The sequence below is a fragment of the Strongylocentrotus purpuratus genome, unplaced genomic scaffold (assembly GCF_000002235.5).
Source record: "Strongylocentrotus purpuratus isolate Spur 01 unplaced genomic scaffold, Spur_5.0 spur5_scaffold_14, whole genome shotgun sequence".
NCBI lineage: Eukaryota > Metazoa > Echinodermata > Echinoidea > Camarodonta > Strongylocentrotidae > Strongylocentrotus > Strongylocentrotus purpuratus.
Window position 1 is genome coordinate 17,941,585 of NW_022145599.1, and position 12,693 is coordinate 17,954,277.

At 34.2% G+C, this 12,693-nt stretch overlaps 1 protein-coding gene across 2 annotated transcripts in view; it reads left to right on the forward strand.

Moving 5' to 3' along the window:
* Positions 1-1,438: 1,438 nt before the first annotated feature.
* Positions 1,439-12,693, forward strand: part of LOC100893707 (myosin phosphatase Rho-interacting protein) — a 93,130-nt gene continuing 81,875 nt past the window's right edge. For both annotated transcript variants that reach the window (XM_030984351.1, XM_030984352.1), the window contains exon 1: positions 1,439-1,539. In XM_030984351.1, the coding sequence (XP_030840211.1) occupies positions 1,525-1,539 (15 nt within the window). In that variant the 5' untranslated portion in view covers positions 1,439-1,524. The remainder of the gene's footprint in view (positions 1,540-12,693) is intronic.

Sequence of the window (12,693 nt, forward strand, 5' to 3'; positions counted from 1 at the left end):
CCATTAATGTTTTGTATGGGTGGGGAAGGGGGGGGGGGGTTATGGGAGAGAAGTAGCCTGGCTTCCAAGCAGCATGATCACCCCATCTCTTCCTTCTTGTTAATTTAGGAGTCAAAGTGAGTCTAGAGTCTTCAGAATATGTCTTGTCTACCTTGTGATTGGGGCTGGAGGAAAGGGGGAGGGGGAGGGGGGGGGGGGGGGGGGGGGGGTTAAAGTCTACTTGATAATGCATGGGGGAGGGGATACATGTATGAATTTAATGCTATGAATGAAGTGTACTGATCATCATACATTGCAGGCTCATCCTTTAATTGGATTCTACACAGCAGAGCAACTGGCTCGTTCGATTGAACAAGACATAAAGCCAGAGACATGAACTGCAATTTCAATCAGATCATTTAGGAAGTGGAATGACATTGACCCTGTAGGTTTGTCCCACTATCCCCCTTGAGGCGCACAGGAACTTACCATACCATGTTAAAGATGGACATTAATCCTTATGAAATTGCATTCATTGTCATTACCTGAGAAAAAAAGAATGTCATTATACTGCCAGGATCTTGCTCTCAGGTTTTTGCATGATCTAATTCTACACAATGCTCATAAAATTGCACATAGGCTGGTTGGCTTGCTTTTGAATTATTTATCTGGCTTTTTATTTGAATCTTATTGGATCCATGATAACATGTTTTTGAATTTTTATGACATTATGACATTCTATTGATGGTTCTTTACATGATAGGTTAATGCTTTTGTATTGCTATCTCTTTTGAGGTATTGTTAAGTCAGTTCAAAGGGAAATTTACTGATAATCATTATTCATGATGTCAGTCAGAAAAGAAGGCATACAAATTGTAAACAAATTTGATATACATTTGTAGTTCAAAGCTGTCAAACTAATTTTTATATATATCAAATATAGCATTTTTTAGGTTTCAAAGTTAACTTAAATCTGTTCTGCCTGTTCTGCTCAAACTGTACTGATGTGTTGTTTTGTCATATTCAGGGACGCATTTATATCTTAAGAGACCTCTATTTCAATAGAGTATGGTAGTCAATATTAATGTTTCTTCTTTGGGGGGGCATTCATCATCATTTCATTTGCTATTAACAATTTTATTGTTTCTCAAATGATGCATACACATAACCGAATAATGCAGGAATCCATATTTTCAATGAATCTGAATTTCCCCCTTGACAGTAATTGACCTGTAGAGATAATGACAGCCATTAGTATATCCAAAAGTCCCAATGTAGTAATTAGATGACCTAATTTTGATTTTATCAGTGAGGTTTATTTGGGCCAATTGACATGAAACAAATCACTAACTCACTACTTCCTAGCATTTCACCCCATATTTTTTGTTATGATGTCACTTGTTTTACAGAAAGTTTATTACTTGATTGGTTTATTGATGTTTTATTAATCTTATTCTTCTTCTATTTTTGTTTTTACAGAAACCAAAGAAAGCTCTTCAATGTGGCTACCTCTTTGTTGCTCCAGGCATCGACTTTGACAACCCAATGTCCAGGAACAGGGTAAGTCTCATTAAAATACATCGCATATCAGAAAATGTTATTCTTTACTTAGACAAAATATGATGAGGTTTAAAAAAGTAAAATTATGCAATGAAAGCACCCATGATGCAGTGTAAGCTGTTCATATTTTTGTCCACAATGTATAAATTACATGCCCTGTATTAAAAGATAACTGAATGCTTCACACATTCAAAAGTAAATCAAGCTGCGTATTTGTTTGATACTGTTACTTTTTTGTATGAGTCTGTTAGAAATGAAGAGTGCCAATACTCAAAATATACAGCGTTTCAGGGAAATTGTGCTCCTGGCAAATTGTGCTCCTGGCACTATAGAAAGAGCTCTTAAATGCCTTTGATTATAGCATTAGTTGTTAATTAATTCATTTATTTTATTTTATTTAGTTTTTCTTACTTATTATTTATTTATTTATTTTATATAATCGGAACATGATTTCTTGAAAGTCTTTAAGATCGTATTTTGTGCGTGAGAAACCTCTCTTTGATCAGCAGTGAATACTCACGTGAATCTTCCACCGATGCAAATGACAGATTACAAGTATATAATGACACATCTCGATGACTCGGTTTCCCTTCTAAGCTGTGAGATCCCTTGATCTCGAAGGGGTGCATTATCATGGCTTAATGAGACGTGTCTGATACACAAGGTGCTAATTAATCCCCCCCCCCCCCCGTATATTCCTAAGAATGGAAAATTTCTTTCTTGTAACCTGCTACGATGGGTGTACAGTAACAGAGCAGGGATGATTATAGTGTGTGAATCATTGATTGTATACGTGTGTTTTCAACTGGAAACGGCAATAGAATCACCAGTAGCAGTGGCAACAACTTCAAAAGAATAAAAGAATGAATACAGAGAATAATGGTTAGAAAATGATTGGAAATTGAAAATTAGAATGAAAAGGTTAGGAATAGTGGTGACTCCCCCTGCTACTTCTTAAAAGGCAACCATAAATGAAGAAGAAAAAAAGATCTTGTGTAATCATCATTTGTCAATGAATGTGCTGTAATGAATAAAACCTCTGATACAATATTTTGACACAAATCTTTTACAAATGAAATTCAGGCCTTTACCATGATTATAAATTAACAGCGATTAAAGTTGAAAGTATAAATATTTGGACATGAAATTATCATATCAATATCAATATACAGGTCTCCATTTACTTAATTTTCATGAAGTGTTATCAGTTTGCTAACATTTGCCCCTTTCTTTATATGCTCTGTTCATTGACTGATTGCCAAGGATGTTAGTTCTGTCTTGGTGGGGCCTCTATCCACTTGCTTAAAATTGTAGCAAGGATATGATGTCAGATAGGCATGCATATGTTGAAAATTAGATCAAATCTCATCCATATTTCATCCAAAAAGTGAAAGAATTGGGAATTGTGCCTACTCTTTTAAAATCATATTTCATATTAATAGTCTCAAAAGTTTGTCAATGTGATTCCTCGTGATCATAAACCACCTGCTAAATCCCACAGTACCTCCTTCAATATATCATTAATATCAAGCCCACCCCCTCCCACATCCCTCCAACAAATCCCCTTGCCCCCTCCTAATCTCCCCTCTCCTAATCGGTGTCAGAGCCAACCATGTATTCATTTTGCTTGTTGCGTCAGTCACTCGCTCCTGACGCTACCCAGGGATTGTAATCTGTCAAGCCCGATGATACTTCTCTTATGACATCTTCAAAGAGATTGAGAGCCTTGTGGGGATTAAATGAAATGTTTCTCAGATGCAGTATGACACATCGGAAGGCTAGGCCCAGCTGACCTTGAGGATTAAAGCAGAAATGGAACTCTTGATGATAAAAAATAAAATGATATTTATTCAATTTCTAATCCATGGGCTCCATGAATATTGAAATTTAAAAAAAAAAGTTTGTTTTAAACTCACTACCCATGGGGTACATGAATATATATATATATATATATATATATATATATATATATATATATATATAAAGTATTTGTATAAGGTATCCTGAGGTTTCAATATGTTTTCTAAAGATCTCAATGAAAGTAAATTATATTTATCAATAAACTATGAGATGCAGCAAGAAAACAATTAATAAAAAGCAGTTTGTAATATGTATTGTAAGAATGGAAAATAATTGCTAATATATTTTGTTGATGCAAGTTAAAGTATATATGATAATCATAATGGAATTTCTACCCCAAGGACTTAGGATGTTTGAAGATCGAGTTCTTCAGAAATGCATTCGTTTACAAATAATCATTGCAAATTGTAACATTCCCCATCCACCTTTCTCTAAGTACATCTACTTGAAAATGTCAACTTGAAAATGTAAACATTTTTGTGCATACATTTTTATGCATAGAGCATATTTACTCTTTTAATTTGAAACATTTTACCCGAGATTGATGTGTTCCAACAAGCACCCCAAATATTTCAACAGCTGGTCTTATCCTTTTTGATAACAAAATTGTGTTATGATTTATGAACTATATTCTATGATATATACTCCAACTGATGCATTATTTTCATAATCTCCCTTCCTCATCAGAAAAAAAAGAGGACATGATTCAAAGTAAACATTTTTGGCGGTGTTTATTTATAACATGTGATTTGTGTAAACACATGCAATTTTAGAGGAAAAAAAATCTCTCTTCTAAAAGTGGCTGTTCTATACGTCATTAGAAATCAATCTAGATTAGGTTATCAGCATGTGATTTTGTGTGAGGAACCAGCAAGAAAATCAAATTGAGGCATTTAATATGGTATATTTAGATAATCTATCCTGACCTATAAATGTAAATTTGGAGCATTTATGATGCTTTTTTAACTTGATGTATCATTAGGCTAGAATCAAGGCTTTGGGCTCTTTGATGCTGTAACGCCTAATCTGTGCCACATTTGAAGGCCTGAAGCCTTCATGGTGTTTGAAGGATCAATTTTGATGGAACATAATTAAGCCAAAATGATTTGAAGGGTCTATTGGTGAAGAGATGAATTGGTTATTGGAAAGGAATCACCATAGTCATAGTAAAAAAGGCTTTAAAATGCAGATCTGATCTTGTTTTTTTTATTCAATAAGTATGATTATAAAATGAAAAGGGATCAAAATATTGACATATTTTTTTGGTGATGTAAGTAACTTCAACAATTTCTGATTTATAAAAGGACTTATTTTCAAATAACTTGAAATCATTCCTCATCTCAAGTTTTTTCTAAAATTCCTTTGACTTAAATTGTGGATTTTGTTTGGATTTCTTAGCTTGAGAACAAAACTTATGTATATATAACAAAAATAAATGACTGGAAATTTAACCATTCACAGAAAATGAGATCTCAGTTTGTATTTCTTTATGATAGTAAGGTTTCAGTGACGCCGAGTTTGCTACCAATAAACTAAGGTTTAAAAAAGAATCATTACATGCAAAATATTTGTGACATTTGGCTTACATAATAGATTTGCCCAAATTATTTACAACCGCAACAAAATTTCTTCTGAATTGTCACGTGATAAACGAGAAGAGAATGCGTATTTCTATCTATTGTAGTTTCATTCACAATCCTATACACGTTTGCATTCTTGAACTGTTACTGAAAGATAGTTCTTGTTATGTATGCTTCACATATCAATACCATAGTACTATTTTTGGCACTTATCCAACGCAGTATTGCATATTTTCCGTTGTCATTTGAAGTAGTAAGTAAGTGGGTGAAATATTGTATTTCAGGCAGGTAAGGTTTATATTTAAATAAAAACCTTTTCCTCTGTGTAAAGTACTTTGTAAGTCCTTTTTAAATCATCTTTGGCAGTTATGCATTCCATTTAGATTGAACAAGTAAGGTTTTAGAAATGATCGACATGATTTGAAGACCACAAATGGCCTTCAAACTTGTGGAGTTTTTATTTTCTTGATCGATTTCCCTTGAGTATCTTCTTGGCCAAGTACATTTCTTCAATTCATGATTAATATGTAAATTGATAGCCTTTAATTATAGAACAGAGGCAGGAGAGAGGTTTCCCTTTTTAAATAAATACTCAGCTATTCATATTGAAGAAATGCTATCCAGTGATGATAAATTTGAGCAAAATATAGAAAATTTGTCCTTGACTTTGAGAATTTGATTCATTTTAAACCCGCATTTCCTTCATAGAATAGTCATTCTGCATGCCTAATGCAATCCAGAATAGAATGTCCTTGACTTGGTGTAATAAATACATTTAAACCTGCCTCTTTTTTTGTATTTACTTAGTTATTTTGTAGTCTAATTTTATCAAATAAATATATCCATAGCCTTGATTGTAAGAATTTGATACACTTGGACTTGTATCAATTTCTAGAGTTGTCAAATTTTTGCGGCTTATTTTGTTTGTCCAGACAGGATATGACAGTGGCAGCAAACTTCCGAGGAGTAGTTATAGCTGTTCCGGATTTTTGTCACCAAATTAATATTTTTCAGGTGACCTTTGGCTTTGTCTATCAAAATAATGAGAGATTTATTTTGTCCATGACTTAAAATGATGGCAATAACAACAGCGACTCTCTCCCTCTCATTTCGTGCCAAATCTGGGTTCTTTTTCCTGTCTTTTTTTAAAATCAGTAATACTAATAGATAGAGATTTATATATCTGTTTTGTTAGTAATCTGATAAATTCCTTAATTGCCTTGAATTAAGGGTGAAGGTCTGTTATTCTTTATCTGCATCATATACTGTATAATGAACCTAATATGTGTAATAAATTTTTAGTTTTTTTAGATACCAGAGATTTGTGACGGGATAAACAGATGGCGCAATTTTTTTCTTTATACTTAAAAAGGAATTAATAGGAAAGGTTGCTTCATTACTGCTTTATTTGATATTACCTTGCCTTATTTGGTATTACCTTGCCTTTTTTGGTATTACCATGCCTTTTTTTATATTACCTTGCTGTCAAATGAAATATTTTCCTCAAATATAGGCCTACATGACATGCTACAAGGTACATTATCTCTCCAGCCGTCATCCAAACACATCATACATGACTTGCATGCAGATGGGTTTTGAATTGTAGGAGCTCCAAATTCCCTTTAAACTATCTTTTTAATCCATCCCTCTTCTGTTAATTTTTAACATTTGAGTAGTATAACAGTTCTTAGTCATTATTTGTGATCTCTCAAGATGCAAAAAATGATATCATTCCTTTCTGTAAATGTAAACTGTAAATTCACCAATACATGGAGTCCACTACCACCATAGACTTTGTACTCTCTTTGTTTCTTCACCTGTTCTCATGTTTAATAGTATGAAACAATACATCTGCCTGGCACTGAGCAGCTAGGTGATTTTGATAATATTGGTAAAATTGATAATATCATTATCGATTAGCCGGGTTACACTCTAATTTTGTTTGGAAATGGGTCCACATTGAACTAATATGAGTCTATATGCAATGTGCCTCTTGTAAAAATCCTGGGGTTCCTGAGTGAGATTTTGGGTGCCCATAATTATGCCCCAGGTGCCTGTTGTTTTGTAGGCCCTGGATTAACCATGTTGCCAAATACATTTTATATGTTGATTAACTTTATTTAAATTAATCAGAAAAAAATACAATTGCAGCGTAATTTTCAAACGATTTCATGTATTTTCTTCTCCATGTACTCGTAGGCCTACTCTTAGACGTTATTGTACACACTTGCAAACTTGTATATGGCTATCTTTTATTTACTCTTACCTGAGCAGTTACCATAAAAGTACAAAGTTTCTTTCTCCGCAAACACAAAGGCCTGGGCGTAAAGATGGTGTGTAGATAAGAAATATATCTTTCATAAATTTCTTGGCAGGTTTCTGTCATTTTGACAGGATGACAAATACTTGTGTAGTTGTAAGTGTTCTGACCATGCCCCTTCTATTTATTAAACACAAATATAGAAAGCTCATTATGAGGTCATTAGGTCACTTGACCACAGGTCATGTGGCTCACTGGTATGTCAATTATGGTCATTAGTATCATAAAGATAAGATCATCAACATAACCTTTCAGTTTGGCTTGCATTTTTGTAAGTTATTATGTGACTAAAGTTTATGAACGCAATAAATTGCATAAGTTTTGTTTAAAAAAAAAAAAAAAAAATCTTGAAAAGTATTATGGCAAGCTAAGTGGAAACTCGTTTAATTTCTATACAATAAGTTGTATGAAACATACTGTATGATAATACATGGAAATACTGGCTTTATTGATACCAATGAATGTAGAATTATTCAAAGCAGTGAAAAATACCGGCAGCAAGGAGCAGTATTACTCTGGAAAGTATATCAAAAGAGCCCCGACATCCTGTTTCAACTGCAAAGGCATTATATGCCATATAAACTGTACCTGTATTTTACTCAAGCTTGAAAGAAAGAAAGAAAAAAACCCATAAAGAGCATCAAGTTGGACTAAGCATGCCAACCTTTGGAATGTTAGGAGTACCGGACACGGTGGTACTCGGAAACATCTATTACGAGATGCTTCAAGCGGAAACCTTTTGTATTTGTGATGAGATCGGGAGGAGAAAAAGACATTGGCAGGGGTGTAATCAATAAATGGTCGGTGTTGTGTTTGGATTTGTTAATCTCCTCCCTGTCATTTTCTGTGAAAACAGTGAAAAGTTTTTGTCAGATGAAGGAAACGGGAGCCTGTTTGGCAAAATTCCACATGAAAGGGATTCAATGCCAGGATAAATTGGGGAAAATTAGCCAAATACATGCAGTATAAGAATAATCTTTAAGCAATATATTTGGTAAAGCAACAAAAACAACCCCCCCCCCCCCAACAAAAAAAGCATTAAAAATTAAAATTAAAAAAAAAAAAAGTTATATGTACTGTATGTATCAAACCCTATGGGCTGGTTTTGTGCCTTGATGTAATACTTGGTTAGTTGCTGATGATTTTCAAGTTAAAGTTAAATGATGAAAATGTAGCATTTGTTTTTGCCAGATACTAACAACTCTTTTGTATGCCTTTACAAGCCTTCCCCCTTATTTTTAGAGATTGTATGGTAAATCTAAAATTACTTTCATTGAATGAGTGATAATTGGAACTTTGATGGACCTTGTGAGGGTTAGAAAATTATTTTTGGAAATAAATAGAAAATAAATAAAAAATTCTAAGATTTTTAAAATATTTTATTTGAATATTAAAAAATAACTTTACATAGATCTGCAAATAAATTGGTTTAGTTCTGTAAATAAATTGGTTCAGCCCTAACTGTTAAGAAAGAGCAAGTTTAACAAAAATATGATCCAAACAGGATGTTGTAGGGGATACGGAAAGCTTACTCGGACATTATAAGATGATTAGGGATAAGAAGGGCATGATATTTGATACTTTGCAGTATTATTTCTCCCCATTCGTATCCCATTGAAGGAAAGAATCGGTGCCCCTCCCTAGTGAAAATAAAATACAAATACACATGTCTCTACACTTACAAGTGATGCTGACCTATATTAGGGCTCGATGCTAACTATCGTTTAGGGTCAGCATTGACATCTTTCGGGCTTGTACCAAAGAGATGCAAGCATGCATGTTAAATTGTGAAAGTTTGGGGCCTTGACTGACAATTTGGAGGGACCATGTTTTTCTGGCTACCTGTAAATGAAGTGTCCTGTCTGTGTGGTTATATACAGAAGTAATGAAATAGTAAGTAATGAAAGAAGAGAAAGAATGAGGATAAAATTGGATTGGAAGTATGTATTATTTGTTCATTTTGTGTTAAATATTATTACGTAACAATGGAATAAGAATTAGGAATTCATTGTATCATTTTACTTGCTATTATTAGGGCAGGTCTCTGCTCATGGGCTCTCAACATGATACAACCATCAGGTGAATTTGTCATCTTTAATGTTATTGGTAATCTAGGGGTAAATATGTCGACTTTACACAAATAGATGAAGGTAGTGCATGGATTCAACTCATGAAAATATCAGTCAACTAATACACAGTGGAAAGGAGTCATCTTATTATGAATCATGTAATTTACAAGATATGTACATCGATTATAATGTAATGTGTTAGAATAGACATTACCGGTATGTAATATACATGTAATGTACATGTAGGCCTAACCATTTGTTTGCAATGCAATCTGTCCTGCTTTTATAATATTTATTGCTTTCCCATTACTTTTGACAATACATTTTATTGATTTTTAAATAAAAGCTTATTCAAGGATGGATTCGATTATCACAATATTTGTTCAAAGAGCATGACAAACTTTTGTAGAGCTCTTTTGATTTTTGAGAGGGAAGAGAAACGGCCTTGCATGCAATGTTGATTTTGAATCAAAGGTCTAGCTCAGATTTCTGACAATTGCTTTGTCACATGGTTTTACAACTTATTGCTTGAAAAATCTTACATTTTTCCATCCATTGTCTGCTGGCGTTTCTTTGTGGTAGAAGTTTTGATAGCGATGTCATGCTCATGTCATAAATCATTAGGATTAATAACTAACAGGTATTTACATAACCTGCCATAGTTTCCTTTGGGGGGGGGGCAGAGGAGAATCTAATTCTAAATTTAATAGTTATGGAGTAAACTTAGGAAATGCATCATTTACTTGAAAATAAAGCTCTCTATTTTCCATGCAAATTTTGTATGGATGATTATTTGAAATGTAGGAAATGCAGCAGTGTCTAGGTTTGAAATGTAAAAAAAATCTGGACTTGATTTTGAATCTCAGTGATGTTTGTCCCAATTGTTTTGAAATGACATTACATCAACAATATGATGGCTCACATGTCATAGACTTCACCAGTTTGCATCTCCAGCAGATGTTTCAGTAGGATTTTTGTCCTGAATCACAAGTTTATTTATGTAATATCATTACATGTATATGTTATCGGTTAAAAATAAATAAATATGAAGGCCAAATCAAATCATCTGCTAAGAGCCTGAAGGGCATTAGTATTTTACATGGAGTTACCATCCTACTGGCTGTCAGCAGATGGAATCTAAGGGCGCGTTCATGCTTGATTTTGACGGCCAGAATCAGGCATCTGTTACGCGTTTAGTTTAAAACACGGTTGCGTCTTAGCTCACTTTTGTAGAATCACCGAAAAACGGCGATCACGATCGCCGATCGTAAACTCACAAAAAGATGCGTTTACAATTTGTAAACGCGTTTAAATGGGGTCAACGCACTGACCTCTAGTGGGTCTACGTAGCATGCACAGTGAAGGTTTGCGAATCCAGCTGGAAGACCAATTAAGGCCACACACTGAGAATTGCCTGGGGGAGCCAGAGAAGTAAGCATGAACACTACATCGTGGAACTGCGATCACGATGAGCGTTTACGATGAGCGTTTCAGATCGCTCATTCTGCCTTCAAAATTTAAGCATGAACGCAGCCTGAGTTCATGTAGGTTTCCAAGAATAACATGTATGTGACCTTTACAACATCATGATGAAGGAGGATTGTTATGAATATAAAATGCAATCCACCCACATCTTATGCCTGAACCAAGGTCTTTTATTACCAAGTGTCGCTTCTGGGGATCAGATTTTGATGCATTCAATCAAAGATGGAAACGGACAACTGTTTACATGAAGTATTTCATCCTCGCAAGATGGGATGAGTTGAGACTTGAGAGACTTCTCCGACTTATTGCTGCTGTGTATATCTTCCATCTGTTATCAATAAACGATAATTGCAACTTTTGAAAAGGTCATGCAGGATTCAATTTCCTGAGAAGTCATTTTACCCATGTTTAACATTTCCATGGAAAGTAGTATCTATCTGGTTTAAAAGAAATCAGTGTATCACTAAGTGTATTGTTTGGGACTAGAGATCTATTGAGAAAAAAACAACAAAAAAACAACAACATGAAAGCTATTAATTTATTTTTATTTTTAAAGCTACCAAATTAAAATATATCTCATAAACTTGAAAAGTCTTTTATGAAACCCAGCAGTGGGCGGGATGTCTTCAGATAAAAAATTTGCAGCGAGTATATGACCTTATTTTGTAAACATCTGGGGGATTAAGGCAGATTAACAGGATGAAATTCAAAATCTAATTGAACAGAAGGATGTCTAAAATAGCAGCAGTATCAGGAAATCGAAATTCAAGTACAGGTCTATCTCACTTCATGGAAAACGATCTACCAGCTCTTTTACAGATTTAGAAGAATTTTGTCCTAAATTCTGCACTTGGTGTGCATCGGTCTTGTCACATCATCCCTGGTGATGTGAAACTAGAGCTACCTTGTATCCATGGCAATACAGTTCACACAATCACTCTGCATCATTTATATTTTGATCACAGGTTCTCAAAGTATTTTAAATCAATGATTTAAGGAAAAAATAGTAGATGTTATAACATGTAGGAAAAGTGCAGCCAAACTCTAACAGAATCTAGCAGCTTTAATAGCCAGGACACTGCTTGTCAATGCATAGCAATAATGCTGGTACGAGTTATGACATTTCTGATAACCCTTTCTATTCCAAGATACTTCTCTACGAGCTCATATCATACCAAGGCGGTTGTTTTGACTCCGAAGATTGCGAAGGATATTGGATGGCTTACCTGAGTGAACCTGGTCACCTTTTAAAGGAAATCAAAAGAATATGAAAAGAATATTTTACTGATAGCCCCATATTGCGGAATCTGTGGGGGAGCTGGCTGTTATTACATAGCCTCAATTCCAGGGTCCACAGTTCAAATAAACATCCTGTGTGGGCTAGTTGTTCTCTCAGACTGCAATTTTAATGAGCTGATATTTCAAAATCAACTTCATTTTTTTCAAAATTGTTGTACTTTGAAGAAAAACTTTAGTTACTTTTCCATTAAATGTATCATTTCAGACACACTCCCAAGACATAATGCTGTTCCCTCAGACAGTGTCTCATATCAAAGGAATTAAGGATGTTTTTCGTTTGTGTAAGGGTCTAGAAGGTTAGACTAGAAAGTTTGGTATTTTATGAAATGATGGGGTATTGTATACTCTATAAATGACAGGAAATAATGTCTAAAAACTGGTGAAGTGTCTGTGATTTATGCATTTTCTTTTATACATGTGGATAAGAAAGAGGACAGAAATATCAGCTTTTGTGATTTTGTCTAGCTTTCCTTTGCTTTATGTGATTTTTCTTGGGGGGTTAACTCTTTGACATACTTCTTTTCCCCCATTAATTTTTTAT